The sequence below is a fragment of the Euleptes europaea genome, chromosome 1, assembly GCF_029931775.1.
Source record: "Euleptes europaea isolate rEulEur1 chromosome 1, rEulEur1.hap1, whole genome shotgun sequence".
Lineage (NCBI taxonomy): Eukaryota > Metazoa > Chordata > Lepidosauria > Squamata > Sphaerodactylidae > Euleptes > Euleptes europaea.
This window is the reverse complement of record NC_079312.1, coordinates 163,544,207-163,560,802: the sequence shown is the minus strand read 5'-3', so window position 1 is coordinate 163,560,802 and position 16,596 is coordinate 163,544,207. Positions and strand designations below refer to the sequence as shown.

At 47.1% G+C, this 16,596-nt stretch overlaps 1 protein-coding gene across 1 annotated transcript; it reads right to left on the bottom strand.

Annotated features, from left to right (window-relative positions):
• Positions 1-9,362: 9,362 nt before the first annotated feature.
• On the bottom strand, positions 9,363-16,315 carry PRR13 (proline rich 13). The gene is made up of 3 exons (XM_056849265.1): positions 16,286-16,315; positions 13,971-14,380; positions 9,363-9,398 (listed from the first exon to the last, which is right to left on the bottom strand). The coding sequence occupies exons 1-3, from the start codon at positions 16,302-16,304 to the stop codon at positions 9,363-9,365; spliced, it is 465 nt and encodes a 154-aa protein (XP_056705243.1). The 5' UTR covers positions 16,305-16,315.
• Positions 16,316-16,596: the final 281 nt, after the last annotated feature.

The following is a 16,596-nucleotide window of genomic DNA, read 5'->3' as shown; positions in this document are numbered from 1 at the left end:
TCGACATTGCAGTCGTATTGTGGCATGTGGGACAACCCGTCCGCCAGACTATGCTCCTTCCCTGGGACGTGCCTAATTGTGAAACGGAACTTGAATTGCCATGGCCTCCTTTTCTCCAATCGGCCAGTTAAACTCGGGACCGGAGAATTTTTTTTGAAAAATAGGTGCAGGGTCTGAGTACCCCAAGCGTCCCCCTGTAGAAGCGAGCCTCCCATGGCCTTATCTGAGGCGTCCACCTGAAGGGTGAATGGGCACTAACAGTCAGCGTGGGCCAGGATGGGTTCGGAGGTAAAACGGCTTTTGAGCAACTCAAACGCCGCCTGACAGCGGTCGTCCCAAGGCACCTGATAGTGAGCAGCAGTAGCCGCCTACCCCTTTCCTTTAGTTTTAAGAAGGTCCGTGATGGGCAGGGCAACCTTGGCAAAGTCCGCGATGAAATTGCGGTAAAAATTAGCGAACGCCAAGAATTGCTGGACTTGTTTGCGAGTCCTGGGGGGTTTCCACTCACGGACTGCCTGAACCTTCTCGGGGTCCATGATTAAACCGCTGGGGGACACGACATACCCGAGAAAAGACAGCTGGTCCTGATTAAACACACACTTAGAAAGCTTGGCATACAAATGATGTTCTCGCAAGCGGCACAATACCTCCCTTACCAACTCCCGGTGTTCCTCTGGGTCCCTGGAGTAGATTAAGATGTCGCCAAGATAAACGATCACCCCTTTAAACAGTAGATCATGTAAGATCTCATTGATTAGTTGCATAAAGCACGACAGAGCTCCAGACAACCCGAATGGCATGACCATAAATTCGAACAACCCATAACAACATGAAAAGGCCGTCTTCGCTTCATCCCCCTCCTTTATCCGGACCCGGTAATAAGCTTCCGCCAGGTCAAGTTTAGAGAATATCCTGCCCTCCTGGAGTTGACTTAGAAGGTCAGGGATGAGGGGAATAGGGTAAGCATTAGTTTCAGTAACAGCATTAAGCCCCCTATAGTCCACACACAATCTGAGGTCCGAGGTTCCCTTCTTCTTTACAAAGAAGCAGGGCGACGAAAACGCAGCCTTGGATGACTGTATGAATCCCCGGGCCAAGTTCTTATCGAGGAACTCCCGTAGTACAGTCTTCTCTTGGGGGCTCATGCGGTAGACCCGGGCTTTGGATGGCTTAATGTCCTTAGTTAATTCGATAGCACAGTCTGTCGTGCGGTGAGGGGGTAGCAAATCAGTCCTTCCCCTCAAATACGTCCGCAAAATCTCTATATTCAGGAGACAGGGTTGTGGGCTCGGCCGCAGCGGCATCCCCCCATCTCCCCCGGGCATGTCTTCCCTGCCGTGCCGTTCGCACTGGGAGGACCCAAACACCACCCGGCGTTGCACCCAGTCGATGTCAGGATTGTGCCCCGCCAGCCAGTTACTACCAAGAACCACCGGGTAAGAGATCTGAGGAGCCACTGTAAAGCGGATCTGTTCCCAGTGGTCCCCCACCCCCAACAACACCGGGCGGGAACGTAAATGGATGGGGGCCCCCTGTAGGTCACTGCCAACCATTTGGTGGAAATGCAAAGGGTGGTCTAGTTCCTGAGTTCCAACCTGCAGGCGGTTTACCACCTCCTGGTCTATCAAAGTCCGGGAGCACCCAGAGTCCAACATCGCCACGACCCCAACGGGATCCCCTCCCCGGGGGTTCCGCAACACAACAGGCAGCAGGAGGGTGTCTCCCTGGTCACTCACCCAGTTCAGAACCGGATTGGTGTTACTTAAGGTAGCGTTCCGTGCCGGTTCTTTCACAGAAAGCCCTCCTCGTTTTTTGCCGGCGACGAGTCCCTGGAACAGCAGTGATACTCGTGGTCGCAAGGAATAGGCGCTGGGTCTGCGTGCAGAGCAGCCGTCCTGCGTCGGGTGATTGTCCCCTCCGCTCTCCTCTGGTCCAGGATCTGGGTAGGGGTAGTCCCAAGTCCTCGCTCTGTTAGTGGGCGAGTCCGTCGATCGGCTGGGACAGTTTGGCCCATCTTTCCGCAGTTTAAACAGGCTCCCTCCTTAAAGTGGCACGCTCTTTCCTTGGAGACCCCACCACGGTACCTGCTATCCAGCCGAGGTTCAGCCGCAGTAATCCCCTTGAAGGGGCCTCAAGAGAACTCCTTTGCTGGGCGATCCTTTGCGAACTGGAGCATCTGCTTACGGGTTTCCACCTGGGCCGCCAGTCTGATCCATTCAGTGATCGTCTCCGGGTCCCCTAGGGTTAAACAGCCATCCAGCATTTCCCAACGCAGCCCTTCACAGAAATGTTGGACCTTGGTGGCTTTGCTCCACTCCCTTACTTTGCAAGACAGGGACTGGAACTCCTGGGCATATTCCATGACAGAGCAGGCCCCCTGCTTCAGTCTACACATGGCAATCTTGGCTCTCTCCCCCCTATGAGGGTCTTCAAAATGGTGTTGTAAGGCAGACATAAACGCATCCAAAGAGTTCAGGATTCCGGGTTCGGTCTCCGTTGCCGTCACCGCCCACTCCACCGCCTCCTTTTCCAATAAGCTGATGACGTACCGGACCCGGGCTTCCTCTGAAAGGAAAGTGTCTCCTTGATCCTTCATGAAGCCGGACAGTTGGAGTATGAAGTGGGATAGCTGGGCGCTGGACCCGTCAAAAGACACCTTCAGGTCCCGGGTTGCAGGTCACCTGGACGGGATGGGTGGTGGTGTCTCTGCACCGACGGGTGATTTGAGGTCTCTCACCGCCCCCAATACTGCTGTCATGTCCCTCTGTAGAGCTCTCAGCTGCGCCTGGAGGTCCCGGTTCTGGAGAGTCAGTGCCTGGTTCTGTCCTCGCAGCAGGGCTACCTCTTCCCTGGTACTGAGGGCTGGGATACCCGGAGCGTGGATTGTCGAGGGGTATCAAGGAAACAATACGGAAGTTAACACCAGGTAACTACTTAAGAAAACGCATACAAGAAATTAACGCGTGAAATAGCTAGATGATCTCCAGGGCTCCCAGGCATTGTTCCGCGGGACCTGGTATCATACTAGCGATTACTCGGGCGGGTCTCCATTGTGGTGCAGATGCCGGGCGGGGACTTGTCTTATCCGGGGTTGCCAAAAAGCCTTAGCTGACAGGCTGCCAGTGCAGTAAATTTACAGCAAAGCATGACACAGAGAATGTGTGGACCCAATATAGGGTTGCCAACCTCCAGGTACTAGCTGTGGGAGATTTTTGGGGCAGAGCCTGATGAGGGCGGGGTTTGAGGAGGGGAGGGACTTCAATGCCATAGAGTCCAATTGCCAAAGTGGCCATTTTCTCCGGGTGAACTGGGCTCTATCGTCTGGAGATCAGTTGTAATAGCAGTTAGTACCTGGAGGTTGGCAACCCTACTGTTAAATAAAAGGAAATACTGTTAAGAGTGTTATTGTGTTAAGCATGTTTGTATTTTAAGTAGGGCTGTGAACCTTTTTTGGTATTTTTCTGGTTCAGGTTTAATGAACCCAGAATTTTTTTTTAAAGCCACTATAAGTGATTGTTTTGTTTTGTTTTGGAACAATTGAATGTTTTTGGCTTTAGTAAACCCACGGCAGAAAAATGCACACGCAGAGCTGAACATTGGGCTCCATGGAGCCCAGCATTCAGATCCCAACTTCGGAGGTGTCAGGCAATGGGGATCCGATGCAGCCAGCAGGTAAGTAAGGGGGGAGAGGGGAGGGGGAAATGGCAGCAGGGCCAAAGTGGCCCCGAATAATTCCGTAAAACTTCAGCATTATTCGGGATCTGCTTTTTTGGCTCCCTTGTATTGCCACCACTTTTTTACTGGTAACCCCCACCCCAAATACCAAGAAGGTATTGGGAGGGATTGGTTCAGCTTTAGCTGAATGCACACCCCTGATGTTAAGTTTTAAAAAATATATCATTAATTCACTTTGCCTGTGTCTTCTATAAAGTTTGTATCTCCGGTACCTGGCATTAAATTTTATGGTACACATGGCCTGGCCCGACAAAGTGACATTTATGCCATATCTGGCCCTCGTAACCCCTGGGTTAGAGTGACCAAACCTACATGCATCTTTGTTAAACATTTGTATTGACAACTGCAAAGTAGCTGGCACGGGGTGGGGAAAAGAGAAGGAAATCTCTTCCAGTTAACTAAAGCCATCTTGCCTGTTAACCTGTAAGGCTACCCAGAAGTAGAACCAAGGGAGCCAAATTCCAGGGGTCTTGATCACAGCTTTACTGGTGTGCAGCTATAAAGTGAATAGCCCCATTGTTGAGGAACAGGGAAAGGGTGTGACAAAGCATTTGCTCTCACTCTGACCTATCTCACAGAAATGATTGTGGGGATTATATGGAAAGGGGGACCATGAGCGCTCCTCTGAGCTCCTTGGAGGAATGGTGGAATATAAAATGTGAGGAATGGTATGGGGGGGAGGTCTAATACACATAGAACCAGTTATTGTGTTGATGCTAACTGTAAGTCGTGTGATTTGTTTTCATACAATGTTTGGTTTGGATCTGGAAGGGGAGAGGGTGGATCCAGAAGAAACCTTAGTCTGGAGATCCACCGTAGTTTTCTGCAATCCCTAGTTAACTGGAGTTAATTTTTACTTGCCACAACCAGCCAGCCAAATAACTATTTACAAACATAACTGGAGTCCACAGGGGCAGGGCAGAATGGCAGGAAAATGTTTGTCTAATGTCCAACTGTTCTGTATTTCAGCCTTGATTTTTCTTTTGTTACTTAACCCCCTAGACCTTTTGAAATAAGAACTCTAAAGAAATAATTTTAGGCGCATCACATTTGGTTCAATAAACAAACCCATTAGACGCATTTATCAGGCTTGTTTATACGGAACGGTGTAAATCAATAGGGTTTCATACACTGACATCATCTCTAGATTTGATTGTGGTGAAAAAAACCAGAGGAAAAATAACTGTTTTACCACCAAGCTTGCTACCTGTACAGCCAGCAGGACCAAACCCAGGGAAGACATAAATGTGTGAAACCCTAATGATTTACACCAATGCAGGATCAGTCCCGGGGTTATTTCTGTAATTGCCATTATCCACATATTGAATTAACAGAATATCAAACTAAGATAAACAAGCAGAAAATGACTCATCCCAATACACAGTAATTAGTGTGTTGATGATTAGGATCCGCTAATGTGCTACAGATATAGAACTGTGATACTTTTCCCCAGCCAATTTTTTTTTGCTGCATCCTGTAGAGACCACAGCACAGTGCATTGTTGAAGCCAATTGTTTTACGCTCTGTAACGCTTTCTCTTGCTCTTGTGAACACACAGAAAACAAGGCCACCAAAAAACAAGGCCACTCTTAAAAGGTACCCCAGCTAAAAATCATTAATCACATGTGTGAACTGTTAGTATGTATGTCAGATTGCTCTTTTTTTTTTGGTTTATATTAAGGTCATAAATATTTGGCACGAGAGGCTGTTTGAAGTAAAACTTAAAATGGTTTTATTTTTCTCCTCTGAGGGGGAATGTGAAGGTCAGGTTAACAAAAACGGTCATACTATGAACGTGGCTTGTAACAGAACAACAGGAATGAGGAACTTATGTTGGTCATATACAAGTGATATTTTGTAATTCAAGGTGGATCTAAGGTGGTTCATAGACAACCGTTGATACTTTTATTATGTACTCAGATTGATTAATCTTGGCAGTCACTGTTTCATAAACATAAGCTTCTTCAAACAGTAGTTCTTAAGTTTGAGGAATTAAGACAATATACATAATTTCCTAGTTTTCTTCTTTCAACTGCCTGGGATCACTCTTTTCACTAGAGCCATTTCCCTTTAAAACTGGGTATGGATCCTGCTTGGTCCTAAACCAAAGTGTGTTCCTCTCACCCCAGAGGAGAATCCCGTACAGACTCTGCGGTCTCCAACTCCTGTCAGTTAACTGCTCTCCTTCAACTGCCAGTTCTCAAATGTATATTGTCTAACTGCCATCTTTAGAATTCCATTCAAACTCCATCAGTCAAGGGGTTCTATGACCGGGAAGGCTCCTCAGAATGCAGCTGTCCATCACAGTAAGTAAAGGGCTTTGAATATACTTTAGCCTGTGTGATAGGTTATTCCCCCACCACAAGTTGTGTTTACCTGATTGTAATGGCCTTTGGCTATATACAATAAATCTGTACCAACCACTACCTACCCCCACCACAAGCAGCTTGCTGAAGGCAGCACAATAAGTTCACAGCTAAAATTGGATTTGAACTCTAATGTAAAGGTCCGGGTTCGACGTTCCAACCAAGAAGGCGTCACTGAGGGCTGATTTCTGTGTTCACAGAGTAGTGGCATGGTCAGGATCCATTCTGCACTAGAGACACTTGAAACCATATGGAACAGATGGTTGATGGATTGCTTCCTATCCCAGATTACTAAGTTTCTTCCCCCAGATTGAAGTCCAGGAAATCGAATGTAAGTCATAGCACTGTGGCCCTCCAAACTCTCCCTTTCTGTGCTCTTTTGTACTTTGACAAGGGTCCCCAATCTTGTTGAGCTTGTGGACCCTAAGCATTTTGAGAACAGGTAAGAGGCACCACCACAAAATGCTTGCCATGGAAGGTAAGATAGGTTACAAAATGGCTGCCATGGGGGTAACTACAAAGTTCAGAGTTCCCAAGCCATTCATCCTCCTGTGATAACAGCTATTTCTACCTAGGGGCTCCCTGCAGTCCCAAAGGTGATTTTTTCCTGAGGGTATTCTGAAGCACCCCGATTGACTCTTTGCTTTGGAAAACAAGCCAGTGGGCACAAGAAAATACATTAATAGACACCACGGCACCACACTGGGGATCACTGTATCCCATTTATTTATTTATTTTGGGAGGGTGATGTAGAAGGCAGGAATTGGGGGAGTTATGTATCTGTATTAAATTTTAGAAATTTTAAAGTTAATTGAATAGCCAAATCCATAATAGCCTCTCCTTCTGGCTGAGAAACATCAAGTACTTGATGGTTAAACTGGAGAAGAACACTTGATAAAAGAAGCTATCAGTCACTATTCTGGGCATGATAATCAATGCAGTTTTCAATTTGCGACTAACAAACCAGTCCTTGAAGGAGAAATCTTGAGTGGAGCTATTCTTTAACTTTTTTCATTACTTTCCAAGATGGAATTCAGTAAATTGGCAAGGAAGGTTATATGAGGGGTTTTTTTGCTGCCTAAAGGAAGAAAATTCAGGAACAAAAATACAAGAGAGACCTTTATTTAAAAAGATAGAATCTTTCATTGGTGTCCCTTAATTGGATTCTGATTACATTAAGCCAGACAGAGGCTAATGTTACGGCATTTTCAAACAAATTTGCCTTGCTCTGAACAGCACAGTTTAAATTCGGCCTTGAGATTAAAGGTGAAATCAACCTAAGTTTGAAGAATCAATAAAGGAAGGAGCAACTGAACACAGCAACGTACTGACCTTGCATTTGTGGACAAGGAGATTGGTTGCTACATCACTTACAAATTCTACTTGGATTCCTTTCAAACCTTTCATGCCAGGGGGCAGCGTGACCCGATGGTCAGAATGTCAGACTAGGCCTGTGGAAACCCAAGCTCAAATCCCTGTCTATCTCAAAACTCACGGAGTGACTTTGGGCTACTCACTCTCTCGACCTAATCTACCTCACATGGTTCTTGCGAGGACCTAATGAGGGGTAGGGAGAAAGGAGACATGCACATTGCCCTGAACTTTGTTTGAGGAAGGGTAGGATTAAAATGTACCCAAAAACCCACACGTTTTGAAATAAATAGAACAAGATTTGAGTCCAGTAGCACCTTAAAGACTGACAAGGTTTCCAGGGTATAAGCTTTCGCAAATCAAAGCGCTGACACTCGAAATTTTATCGTCTGGAAATCTTCTTGGTCTTTAAGGTGATACTGGGCTCGAATCTTGCTCTTCTACTGCAGACCAACAGTTACCCAACTGAAATTATTTTCATATAAATAGCAACACATTCACACCACAATTCCTATTAAGCATTAAATCCAAATCTGTTTATTGTGAACAAAGGCAACAAGAAAGAAGTTTAAGCCAGGGAGCATTGGACACACATAGTTTTACAGCTGGGGGTGGGTGGGTGGTGGAAAGAATTCACAAACTAGGGAACAAGCTGTCATAGTAAGACATCGATCTGTCAGTGCTTGGCATTCTTTCCTGCGTCCTGCAAAATAGCAGAAGCATCTGTCCTGGACAATTTCATTCACCTCAGTCCAAGAGGTCCAGAAATGTCATGTAAAGGCAGGCCACATACAGCTTTTGACTGATTTTCCTCCAAGCCTAAGATCAACACCTGGATGCAACCTAAGCAGTCTTTCCTCTACAGGGCACCGGCAACCAGCTGCAGGGTCCAGAATGGGTTAAAGACAAAATCAGGCCATGCTCCTTCCAAACGGAATGGAAAATGGAATGGATATGTAAAAATTATATCACTGCACATACCCCTTGTGGTAATGACATTACCAGTCCCCTCAAGCCAAATGCTCACTCTGGACCAATAAGAATTGCTCCCTTTGAATGTAATATTAAAATTAAGCATAATGGTGAGTAACACCCAGGTTGAAATAAACAACTTCCTAGGGAACATTCAAAACAAGATTTTTATCCTCAACAATCCTACGAAGAATTAATTTAATTTCTCCTTCAAATCACATAATAAAGCCCTTAAAATACGCACATGCGAAGTGCATAATTATCCCTGATGAAACATGTTTTATTTGCTATTGTAAGAAGCCTATAATGCTCCTTTATAGTGAACAACAGGCATTTGTCGCATACAGTTCAAATATAGGGCAGTCTCTCCTTTCGATTGACTGTTTCCCATGCAAGATGGAAAAGGACGAGCAGTTGCTTTGGGAGTGAGGGAGATTTCAAAAGCGCTTTGGCCAACTCAAAGCCATGATCCCACAATCAAACTCCAGCTTAAAGTGATAATGTGATACGTTTCTGCAGACACTTTTGGAACCAATCAGAACGCTTCAAGTTGCTGAGAAATGACTTGATTGGTTGCAGCAATGGTGAGCCGACCTTTTCAGAAGGTTATGGCCACCATCGTAGCTTATATATTTTCCACTGTCCCTTTATACCAGCTTGATGGTTTCCTGCTCTGGCATAGCAGCTGAACACTCCAGCTGTATTTAATCACCACCACCAGAATTCCCATCAGGCTTTGCAGGTAGGGGGGCACGCCAATGGGATAATCTTAACATTTTGGCCCAAACCTGTAAGAACAGGAGGAATCATTTTTTTTATCTGGTGGTTATTCAATAGATTAGCATTGGATGGAAGCAGGAAGTGGAGAGAGGGTCGGCATTCGAGGGAAGAAGGTACGGCTGGAAGGCGGGAGAAGTCTCAGTCAGAATCGCTACTGCTGGAAGAGGAGGAATGCTGCGGAGAGCAAAGAGAGACAAACACATTATGAGACATCAACATCCTTACTAGAGTCGTCAGGTTGAACCCAAGCCTCCAGTCCAGAAAGTGTCTATAGGTAAAAGGTTAACTTAGTCCCCTGTGCAAGCACCTGGTCATTACTGACCCATGGGGTGACATCACATCGTGCCGTTTACTAGGCAGACTATGTTTATGGGGTGGTTTGCCATTGCCTTCCCCAGTCGTCTACACTTACCCCCAGCAAGCTGGGTACTCATTTTACCGACCTCGGAAGGATGGAAAGCTGAGTCCACCTTGAGCCGGCTGAAACCAGTTTCCATCGGGATCAAACTCAGGTCGTGAGCAGAGCTTTTGACTGCAATACTGCAGCTTACCACTCTGCGCCACGGGGCTCCTAGAAAGTGTCTATAGGGGGAGATTAAGTGAATGCCATCAGCTGAAAGCATTCATTTTGCTCTCCCTGCTGATCAGATGAGCAGACTTGTCTTTAAAGACATACAGACTACTTCTTTGCAAATCACTACAGGCAAGCTCCAAGTGTCTGGGACTGTGGATTCAGCAACACCTATCCTTTACACATTAAATGTCACAGTAAATTGCAAGTTATGGGTGTGAACATGGGAGTGGGGAGAGAAGTCTATTGCCGCTCCAGCATTCCACAAATCCATGCCAGTTCTCAGGAACACTTTTTGCTGGGATGTGGCACCATCTCTACAAGGTTAGACATCATGAAATCCCAAAGAACCTAAGCCAGTAACTGAGCATTTGTTGATTTAATAAGCTCTGGAGTCTGGACTAATCTTACAGTCTACTCCCCTTTTCTCCCCACAGCTTCTTTTGTACCAGTACTACAATTGTCAGATGGTCCCTAACTTCCACCTTCTCTAGTTCTAACCAAGCTCTTCAGGGCCAGTGATGTAGCTTCAGGTTTCATCAGGCAAACACGTCTGTCATCTTTCATTTTTTCATCTGTGAAAAGGGACGCAAAGAGGTAATGACTGTCACTTGAAACCATAATTTAATCTATTGATCTTCCGTCAGCGGACTTCAACCTTGACTAACATAGGTCGCACTAGTGTATTATGTTCCCCTTGTGGACCAAGAAGGAGAAGGGAGGCATGGAAGGAAAGACAGCTTTACATAGATCAAGTGCCTGCAACCCTGTACTATTAAAGAGCCAAATGACATCAAAATTCAGAGCAAAAACTCAATGCAAGAGTCCATTTGCATTACTGAAACTATACAGTTTAGAATAGCTAATAATGGACATATGGATTAACTATTCATAAAGTTTCTATCACCCAAACATTGAAGGGCTCAGTGGTAGAGCATCTGCTTGGCCTGCAGAAGGTCCCAGGTTCAATCCCTAGCATCTCCAGTTAAAGGGGCGAGGGCAGGTAGGTGATGTGAAAGACCCGTGCCTGTTACCTTGGAGAGAAGCTGCCGGTCTGAGTAGACAATACTGACTTTGATGGAACATGGGTCTAGAATCATAGAATCCTAGATTGGAAGGGACCACCAGGATCATCTAGTCCAACCCCCTGCACCATGAAGGAAATTCACAACTACCTCCCACACACACACACACCCAGTGACCCCTACTCCATGCCCAGAAGATGGCCAAGATGCCCTCCCTCTCATGAACTGCCTAAGTTCATAGAATCAGCATTGTTGACAGATGGCCATCTAGCCTCTGCTCAAAAACCTCCAGGGAAGGAGAGCTTACCACCTCCTGAGGAAGCCTGTTCCACTGAGGAACCGCTCTAACTATTAGAAAATTCTTCCTTATGTCTAGACAGAAACTCTTTTGATTTAATTTCAACCCGTTGGTTCTGGTCCGACCTTGTGGGGCAACAGAAAACAACTCGGCACCATCCTCTACATGACAGCCCTTCAAGTACTTGAAGATGGTTATCATATTCCCTCTCAGTCTTCTCCTTTTCAGGCTAAACATACCCAGCTCCTTCAACCTTTCCTCATAGGACTGGGTTAGTATAAGGCAGCTTCATGTGTTCATGCAATTGCTGCGAGTCCTTGCTTAGGAAGTTGTGCACACAAGGTCTCACAATAAGTTATAAACACACACAGTTGCAGGCTGCAAAATTATTTCAGTGCAGTAGCACAGTTCTGCACATGGTCCAAACTTGGCCTCCTAGCAACTGTACAGTTTTATTATTTCCTTTCCTGTAAAGCATCTCCAAGAATCCCTTTAATCCCATACAAATCTTTTGCCTGCCACTTCCTTCATATACTGGTAATTTTGTCAACCCACCTACCCCTTCAAAAATCACTTACAGATTTCATTTCTTCTTTTAAACAGCCATGTTTGGTTCCTTATTGAGGCACAGACCACAGAGCCCCAATATTAGGTATTTGACCTTGACATTCAAAAGGATTAAAAATTGATCCCATTTGGCATGTTGGGGTTAATCCTGAATCCTGGAAAGACCGTGGCCTTTTATGCAGGGACATTTCCCCGCGGTCACCCCCGCCGACTGCTTCGGGGCTTCCTTGTGCTTATGAATGCTTTTTCCACCCATAAAGGGGTCACGTTGCTCTCCCTGTGCATTTTGCCTGCATTTTCCAGATTCTGGCTAAAACAGCACCTCGAAAACACGGGCAAAACGTGCAGGGAGAACGAGGCAACCTCTGACAGGCGGAAAAGTCATGCATAATCGAAAGGAAGCCCCGAAGCAGTTGGCGGGGGTGACCGCAGGGAAACGTCCCTGCATAAAAGGCCTGAGAAATCAATTCTGAGACTCTGTAGGCATTAAAGGCTCATCCAAGTAGCAGAAGACAGACGTTATAAAACAGGTCTTATTTGGCTCGCTGGCCACATAAGAGCCCCCAAGGGGGCAGATCCGGCCCACGGGCCTTACATTTGACACCCCCCACCTAAACAGTTTAACAACTGGTGTTAACATTCCACACGTCTGCAAGAAAATCCAGCACCCCAATGCAATTACAAATTCCTGAAATGGTTTCCAAAGCAAAACTGCGGCCTTTAAGGTTGCAGAGATGTGTTCGGGGAGGAAATGGCCAACATTGGAAGAAGGCATTAGCGTGCATTTCCCCCACTACGGGAGGAACCATGAACAGATTGCACAGACACAGCTCCTCCTACTGATGCAGTGGCAGGGCTATAGGCTCAAAGCCCTCTTGAGAAAGCAGTAACTGCATTCATCAGCCATTTGAGGCGGGGGGGGGAGGGGAGGCAGATTCAGGCTTCCTCCCCCAGTGCAGTCACAGGCTTTTTTTTTAAAAGGGCTTCTGTGCACATCAGCAATTGGCTTGGAAGTCCAGGGTTTGGGAGAGCACGGCTTCTCTTTCCCAAGGAGATGAGTTTCGATACTAGGTAGGCCTCAAAACAACCAATGTGGTGCAATGGTTAGAGTTTCCGCCTAGACATCAGGAAGAATTTTCTAGCAGTTAGAGCGGCTCCTCGGTGGAACAGGCTTCCTTGGGAGGTGGTGAGCTCTCCTTCCCTGGAAGTTTAAGCAGAGCCTAGATCTGTCAGCAATGCTGATTCTATGGCCTTAAGCAGATCATGAGAGGGAGGGCACCGTGGCCATCTTCTCGGCATGGAGTAGGGGTCACTGGTGTGTGTGTGTGGGGGGGGAGGTAGTTCTGAATTTCCTGCATTGTGGAGGGGGGTTGGGCTAGATGACCCTGGTGGTCCCTTCCAACTCTATGATTCTGTAATTCTGGACAAGAAAAGCTGCCTGGAACATCCTTTTCTCAAGGGTGGCGTCATTCATGCGTCCTTCTTCAAACGGTGTGTCTGGGACTTAGCAGCATCCCTCTTGCAGAATAAAACTCATGACTGCGATCAGAGCATTTTGCATGACTTTCAGCCACAAAAGCAGTGTTGGCTCTTGTATATGGGGCCTTATGGGGTTGGAAGTTCTGACTCCTAGGAATCCTAGCGGTTCCTCACTGGAACAGGCTTCCTCAGGAGGTGGTGAGCTCTCCCTTCCCTGGAGGTTTTTTAAGCAGAGGCTAGATGGCCATCTGTTAGCAATGCTGATTCTATGACCTTAGGAAGATCATGAGAGGGAGGGCAGCTTGGCCATCTTCTGGGCATGGAGTATGGGTCATTGGGGGTGGGGGGGAGGTAGTTGTGAATTTCCTGCATTGTGCAGGGGGTTGGACTAGATGACCCTGGTGGTCCCTTCCAACTCTTATGATTCTATGAGTATCAGACTAGGATCTGGGCAACCCAGGTTAGAATCCCCACTCCGCCATGGAAGTTCATGGAATGACCTTGGGCCAGTCATACCCTCTCAGCCTAAACCACGTCATATGGTGGTTGTGAGGATAAAATTGGAGGGGGGAAAATAACAAGGGGAGCAGCTTCGACTCCTCCCCTTTGGGGAGAAAGGCAGCATATAAACGAAGCAGATCAATAAAATGATTTTAATTCTGACCACCTTGCAACCATCATCCTAAGGGTGAAAGATAACAGTGCCTCTTGAGGGCAAACAGGCAGTCTTTGCTCCCCATCCAACGCCACAGGTGAAATAAGCCCAAATTGCATGGTTGAGCCCCTGCCCCTCAGCTTCCACAGACCTTGCCGTGCAGCTTGTGCGGTTTGTGCATCTTGTGAGCCTTCTTCATCTTCTTCCTCATCTTCTTCTCCGCCTTCTTATCCAACACACAGGTGCCCATGGCAACACCTCCAGGCAGCAAAGGATTAACCCCCATCCCTCCGGGCATCCCCGGAGCAGGCGGAAGGTAGGAGCCACCAGGTGGGACAGGGTAGCCAGGCTGGTGACCGGGATACAGTGGCTGAATAGAATGGCCCGGGGGGTAGGCAGGCTGGCCGGGGATCCCTACTGGGGGGACGGGGTATGAGCCAGCAGGCACAGGGCCTGGGGGGAAACCAGGATTCACCGCTGGAGGATATGCAGGATTGGAGCCAGCAGGGTAGGAAGCAGGGTTGGGAGGATAGGCTGCCCCAGGGTAGGCACCAGGCTGGCCTAAAAAAAAAAAGAAGGGAAAATTCTGATCAGTTGGGCAAGGACTCACAAATCCTTTCTGCAGTCATCTTCGACCACCCAGTTGCAGAAGAAGGAGGAGGAAGAAGGAGGAGGAAGAAAGAAGAAAGTTGGTTTTTATATGCCAACTTTCGCAACCATTTAAGGAAGAATCAAACCAACTTACCTTACAATCACCTTCCCTTCCCCTCCCCACAACAGACACCCTTTGAGGTAGGTGGGGCTGAGAGAGCTGAAACTAGCCCAAGGTCACCCAGCTGGCTTCGTGTGTAGTAGTGGGGAAACAAATCCCGTTCACCTGATTAACATCCGCCGCTCATGCGGAGGAGAGGGGAATCAAACCCTGTTCTCCATATCAGAGTCCACCGTTCCAAACCACCGCTCTTAACCACTACACCAAGCTGGCTGAAGCCGACCCGGAAACTATATTTGCTAACCTAACAGCAGCCCAGTATTCTCTGAACAGCTCATCCCTACGGCTACCTGGTAGATTCAGTCTCTAGTCCAACCTTCAGCCCGTCAAGATTGCAAGCTTCACTTTCCCCTGCAGATTATGTCCACTGTTTTGGGGAAAGAGCATCAGTCAATCAACACCTTCAGGCAATTTAACTTCCCAATAACACACTGATCCCCACTATGCCACCTTCTGACCTGCTTCCTAGCACCCACTCCCTACTTCGCCAAAACCCCACTAGCTTTCTTCCACCTCGCTGGACCAGGAGGTACTTCAGAAGAGAACCCAGGAGGCATCGGTTTGTGTCTACAGAGCGCCCCTATTTGGAATCCATCACAGGGGTTGGTCCCAGCCCTCAAAGAAACCATTTTGTCATTGGCTGAGCCCACCCATGGCAGCCATTTTGTGTTGGCACCTACTTCCTGTTCTCAGAACTTGAGAAGTGTCCACAGGCTTAACAAGGCTGGGGACCCCTGTGCTAAAATGGGTACAAAGCTCACTGTTCTTCATCCAGCAAATGTAGTTGTCCAGATCCATCCAATGATTTCGGTGTTCTGAAAGACAGTCACCCACTAACTCTAACCAGGGCGGGCAACCCCGGATGCAGCCTCCAAGGCAAATCAGAGGTTGCTATTGGGAATGCTATGCACAGAGAGCATTCAGAGATTTTACAAAAAGCTGGTAGCAAATAGCAAGTACAAATGGGACGTCCATGACTAGAAACACTCTGTGGAGTCACTACGGACAGCGTCTTGCATACAGCAAGCAAGGCACGCACGCACTTCCTTCTTCTACGAAGTGAACAATCATCTCCAACTCAGAGGAAGGCTAATTCAGTCATGGAAAGTGAGCTGGCCTGAACAGTATGCTACCTCTGGGTGGAATGTTCAAGTCCTCCTCGGTCAGACCCTTGCCATCAGAGCAAACTTAAGTGCTGGTGAAATGTATCAGCCGGATGGCAAAAAGCTGAAACTTGGCTCTTACTGAGTCACTTACTTACTGGGGAGGGGTCGTGGCTCAGTGGTAGAGCATCTGCTTGGCATGCAGAAGGTCCCAAGTTCAATCTCCAGCATCTCCAGTTAACGGGACTAGGCAAGTAGGTGATGTGAAAGACCTTTACCTGAGACCCTGGAGAGCCGCTGCTGGTCTAAGTAGACTACTGACTTTGATGGACCAAGGATCTCAGTATAAGGTGTGTTTTAAAGGCACCATATTATAACCTATGGCTACAAGTGAATCACTCAGCAATTAGGAAGCACCAAAACTCTTCTTGGAAGCAGACGATGCTTATTAAAATGCCACCAATCCAGACACCACCTACAACTTGCCCCAAAATAACTAAAAAGCAATGCTCCATTATGTTACACCTCACCATGTGCTTTTCACAGAGTGGCACTCTAGAGAAACCCATCAAGGATGATTCAAACACTTACCTGTATTGGGATTCCACATGGTCCGCAAGGAGAGAATTTGTCACCTGGTGAGAGAAAGATACTATTAGATCCATCAGGTAGAACGCCATCAGCATTGTGTAAATCACCTCAGAGCAGAGTCTAGACTCTAAAAAGATCAAACTTCATTAGATGATATGGGTCCAACAGTGGCAAGTGCTGTAGATCAAAGCTTCTTAAACTGGGGGTCGCAACCCCATATGGGGTTGCGTAACTGAATGTGGGGGTCGCAAAAAAAATTGGCAACAGTAAAAAGTTTCTGAACATCTTTGATATACCTGTATACCCAGGGT